The following is a 5,598-nucleotide window of genomic DNA, read 5'->3' as shown; positions in this document are numbered from 1 at the left end:
AAGCCCACCTCCAATCAGGAGGTTAGGCTAATGATTGTTTGTCATGGGAGGGATTTTTGCACAAGCTCAAAAGATTGTGATCCAAAGAATATTATATTTGTATTGATCTTGGCATGCCCAAACCTCCCTTAAGAATTCATTTCAGCTTTTAATCACCTCTACTATTAGGAAATTTTCTAAGTAGATAGTCAAAATAGTTACATAAAGTAGGAAGAGCCTTGGTTTTTAAGATTTCAGTGAGTGACATAGCCAGAAAAAAATTTTGTTACTCAGTTTAATCTACCTTGGAAGGAAATGGGTTGGGTTACCCTTCTAGGATATTAACAGATAGTATCTAGCAGTTTTTAATCATCAGTATCTCATAAGTAAGGAATTTTATTTTTAGTCCAGAGCAATGATTTTATCAGCACAGGGAACTCCCAATATGTAAACTCCTTCTGAAGCAGATTGGCAAATCGTCTTTAAACTAAATGTTTTTTTTTTCTTTCTTAGAAATAGAAAATATATCTTTATTAAGCCGCAATAGCTTAGAAATATTGAAATTTCAAGACTTTTATAGAGATTCCTACACAAGTGAGAGGTTAAGAGTTGTGCTCTGGGTTACATAGCTAGATTGTGTCTAGAGCAGGATCTGAACCCAGGTCTTTCTTGGCCCAAATACTTACCTTTCTAATTACCATGGTCTTTTATCAGTACCTCTAAAGGAATGGTGAGTATTTAACAAATAGCACTGCAGCTCATTTTTACAATTCTAAAACGAAGTACTCCTAAAATGACACTTAGATTTGATTGTACCTACTTCATGCTTTATTTACCAAGTTATTTGCCACGTTACATGCCAAGACTAGGCTTTTACCTACCCTCGTTGTCTTCACTTTGTTTCCCGAGGAACAACTCCACCCTTTTCGATCTGGAAGAACTTTACATTCCTCTCCTTCAAGACATGGCTGCATGTGACACCACCATTTCTGCTCCACTATTGAAGCTTCAGGAAGGGGGGGGGGGAAATCAAGTCATTATTTCTTCCCTATTCATTATTTCTTGTGGTGCTATAGCAAGACTATATGGGATGGGGAGAAAGGAAAGGAGAAGGGATAAAAAGAAGCCTGATTTCCATTCCTCAGTAGATAATCTGGGTTTTAAGAGAAGTTCACTGATTTTAGCTAAAGGGACCTTGCCTGATGTACTCCTAGATTTGCTTTCCAGTGTATTGCTGTGTAGTGTTTATAATCTCCATGACTTCAAACATATTGACAGAAAGCAGTATTTCCATTTTAGAATGGAAATAGAAACACAAACCACCTGAAGTTCTTGAGCAGGTATAATGTTGATTTTATACTATAGTCAAAAATAAGCACTAGTAAATCTGAACCATGCTCACACAAGCTTTTGAATTCTAAATAATGATTATATTAATATTACTTATTTGAAAATAACAATTATGCTAAAGTTTTTATTCAACTGTCAGATAAGAGTTCTGCTTTGAGAAGATACTGAGCCATCTCTGAAAAAAGCAATGGGGCAAAATGTATTGAGATTTAAGGACTCCATTATTTAAATATTTTTTCTTAAAATAATTTCTTATATTTAATTCTTACAATAAATAATATCAAACCATTAATTTCATCTCTTCCCTCTTGTTTTTTTTTTACATTCTTTCCTGTCTGGATTTGAACAAAATTTTAACCAAAATAAAGGAGCACGTGCATTGCTCAGCAAAATACATCGGAATGCAAATTAAATATTTTTCATTAAGAAACAAAAGTGACTATTAGGACTTATTTATCCATTAGTTGGGTTTCATTTGAAAAGTATCAAAACATGTAACTTATAAAGACATTCAGAACATGGAGTCTCTTCCCTCCCCATAGCTAATTCTGTTCTTCTCCTTCCACCAATCCAGGTCAATATTATTTTAAATCACCAAAATATGTGGTAGCCACCCCCCAAAAAATTATTTAACAAAACAACTGAAAAAAATCGCACCATCAACACAAGAAGGAGCAGCTCGGGTGGTGCCTGCGACCTGCCCTGGGAAGCATGAGCACTTGACTGTCTGTGATCTCTCTTCTATCTTGTTCTTATTACAACATCTATGGAGCGCCACCACTTCGCAGGTCCCAGTTTTAACATGGTGAGCTGTGCAGAGAGAGAGAGGGGGAGAGAGAGAGAGAGAGAGAGAGAGAGAGAGAGAGAGAGAGAGAGAGAGAGAGAGAGAAAGAGAGAGAGAGAGAGAGAGAGAGAATGGCATGTCAAGGCAAGTTGTCACATTCCCCCTCCTAATTAGAAATACATTAAATATAGCTCTATATGGGATCTGTCATGCATGAAACTAGAATTACAATGATGCTAATGCACTAATGCAAATTTGATTTCTTTTCTAAATGTGGTAGTATCAGCTCTCTCAGTAAATGCTTGGTGAAGCAAGAGGAATTAGTGGAGACAGTCTAGTGAATGGCTAAAGCAATCTGGAATATAGAATCATTGTAAGGGACCATCAAAAATGTATGCACTTGCATAATAAGTACCAGGGATAACTTTTTTCCCCACACCTTTCTATTCAACTTGAAAACCAACATATGAAGGAAAATACTTCAGTGCTATACTTTTTTTCCCCTAGCACTTTTTCTCCAAGGAAGAAACTATCTTCTGAAATAAGACATGAAATGAAAAAGCCAAGTAATTCCTCTCACACACGTATTCCTGAAAACCAATGTTCCATTAATATCTTCCGGTGTCCTAAAGGAATGGAATATTTACTGTTTGTTTGCTTTTCATGATAAGCCATTCAATGGGAAACCCAACAACTGGATAATTTGGAGATCTCACTTATTTCTTACCATAGTGAATGATACCCATTGTAAATACATCATAGGTACATTTTTGCATTTGCATTTGCATTTTTGCAACTCCCCAACTTTATCCTTCTGTTTATACTTATACAAAAGAGAAACAGACTAGAGACTATTGCCTGGACAGTCACCATTGGACATACCTTTAGAGGAGAAAGCAAACATTTAGTGTCTCTACTTCCCAAACAAGCATGCTTGATCAGACCATAAATATAAACAGGACATATTTTTAATGTTTAAAGAAAAACAAAAGATTTCATCAGGGGAACGGGGGAATGTTTTTTTTCTATAAATATTCAGACATCTCCTCAGACATCTTATTTTCCATCAGGCTGCATCCATTTTGAACTTCATTTGCTTCTTAATCATGTCCTGCTGCTGGACCTCTCCCATGCTCCCTTTTCAGCTTCCATTGTATGCTGTCTTCCTTTATTAGATTGTAAACTCTCTGAGGGCAGTAACCATCTTTTTCATATTTGCATCTCTAGCACTTAGCACAGTGTCTGGCACATTGAAGGCATTTAATAATGTTTATTGATTACTGATTGACAGGCAGCCAGTCCTTTAACCTTAAAATCACTTCATGACTGTGAGTTTTTGTTGTCCCATCTGTAAGATGATGATGATGATATTATTCATACCACCTACCTCTCAGCATCTTTGAAAACCTTGAGAGACATCAGAAATTTAAGCTGTTTGTCTTGTTGCATGATAATTCCAAATGAACCACAAGCCTGGCTATTGGAAATAATATGGAGACTAGGCAGAAAAATTCCCTGCCCCTTTTACAGACACATACACACACAAACACAAGTGCCCACATGCTTATACCCACATGTACATTTCTGTACACACACACACACACACACACACACACACACATATATATATATATATATATATATATATATATACACTTGGGAAAATGAACGTTTAGTTTGATCATTTTGGCAGTCATGTCCAATTCTTCATGACCCCATTTGGAGTTTTCTTGGCAAAGATCCTGGAGTGGTTTATCATGTCCTTCTCCGGCTCATTTTACAGTTGAGAGGAAACTGAAGCAAACAGGGAGAAGTGACTTGCCCAAAGTCACACAGCATTAAGTATTTGAGACTATATTTGCACTGAGGAAGGCACTATATTCTATTCACTCTGCCACCTAGGTGCCCTATAGAAGAGGTAGTATTGTGGGATGGAGAGAATACCTAGAATCAGAAACCCTAGGTACAAATCCTTGATATTTTACTAGCTGTGCACAAATCACTAAGCCTCAGTTTCTTCATTGGGAAAATGGGAGTGATAGTATGTGTTATCTGTTCTGTGAGGAAAACATTTTGTAAGCCAAAATATGGCATATACCTTCTAGTATCCAAAGGGAAGAATCAAGCCATTTTGACTGATAAATGAGCTTTGCTCTATAAGAATAATTCAATACGCCACTGATTTATTATAATTGATATTTAGGGTACAGGATATAAAGGATAGCTTTCAAATTATATATAAGCAGTTAAGTGACACAATGCTTTGAACTGTGTAAAACTTGGAGTCAAGAAGACCTGAGTTTCAGTCTTGACTCAGACTCTTACTGTGTGATCCTGATCAAATCTCTTAATTTCTCTTAGTCTTGGGTTTCCTCATTTGTCAGATGGGGATAATAATAGCACCTGCCTCACAAGGTTGTTATGAGCTTCAGTGATATGTAAAGAGATCTATAAAACTTAAAAATGCTATAATCATCTTAGAACAATAAAGTTTGGGGTGACATAGCTTTGTCCTAAATCCTCAAAATATAGAGGACACTTTACTAGAATGTCATTCCTCTCTCCTGACAGCTACAGACAGATGGAATTCTGTCTATACAGTGACATCATCAGTGAAGTTAGCCTTGTCTGGAAGCATTGTCTGTCTTCTCCTCCAACTTCAAATTGCCCTGCCTGTCCCTTCCTCACGATCAGCCAGTCCTGTCAGCAGTAGAAAAAATGCCACAGAACCCCACAAACTTTCCCTGTCCTTCCATACCCCTAGGAGGGACCTTCCAGATGAGATCCCATCGCTGCTCACCTACTATCCCATCTTCTCTCTTATTGCAGACATATTTCCTTAGTTGCATATAAAAAAGAACCTCCATGGTACATGATTGAGAGAGAAATGGAAAAAAGAATTCACAAGGCTTAAGCTTGATTCCTTGATCTAAAAAAATTTTTAAAAACAACTCTAAAATTTGCTTAGTAAATGTGGAACTTGGTGAAGTCAAGAAAAAGTAAATGATGCCTTATGTTCCATAGACTGCAAATAAAGACAAAAAACAGATCTTTCAAAACAAAGGCTATTACTACGTATAAACCATTCAGCACATGGCAGGTGTTTATTAGAAAGTCAATAAGATAGGAAGCTAAGACTAACTCCAATAGTTATGCTTTAAAATGTTAATGAAGGTGTGGGAAGTACAAAGTTTCTATACACAGATATATGAGACATGGCACAGGATGAATTAACCATTCAAATATTAGAACCTTTCAAATTAACAAAATAATCTCCACAGATGATCAGTTAGCACCATATTAAAATGATACAAGACCCCCTGGAGGAGATTTAAATGAAAAAAAAAATAAACGATTTTCTTCAAGTCAGAATTCCCAGACCGTTTTTTATTTTGTTTTTCTCCAAAAGATTCAGGATCACAACACAAAGTGTTGCTGACTATATATATATATATATATATATATATATATATATATATATATAT

General features: G+C 36.1%; 1 protein-coding gene across 1 annotated transcript in view; it reads right to left on the bottom strand.

The window, feature by feature from the left end:
* Positions 1 to 800: 800 nt before the first annotated feature.
* Positions 801 to 5,598, bottom strand: part of TAFA2 (TAFA chemokine like family member 2) — an 88,770-nt gene continuing 83,972 nt past the window's right edge. Inside the window, exons 2-3 of the mRNA XM_044679214.1 lie at positions 1,987 to 2,139; positions 801 to 985 (exon numbers count right to left, since the gene is read on the bottom strand). Coding sequence (XP_044535149.1) covers positions 801 to 985; positions 1,987 to 2,139 — 338 coding nt within the window. The remainder of the gene's footprint in view (positions 986 to 1,986; positions 2,140 to 5,598) is intronic.

This window comes from Gracilinanus agilis, chromosome 5 (genome assembly GCF_016433145.1).
Source record: "Gracilinanus agilis isolate LMUSP501 chromosome 5, AgileGrace, whole genome shotgun sequence".
Taxonomy (NCBI): Eukaryota; Metazoa; Chordata; class Mammalia; order Didelphimorphia; family Didelphidae; genus Gracilinanus; species Gracilinanus agilis.
The sequence above is the reverse complement of the archived record's forward strand: the minus strand, read 5'-3'. Positions and strand labels throughout refer to the sequence as shown.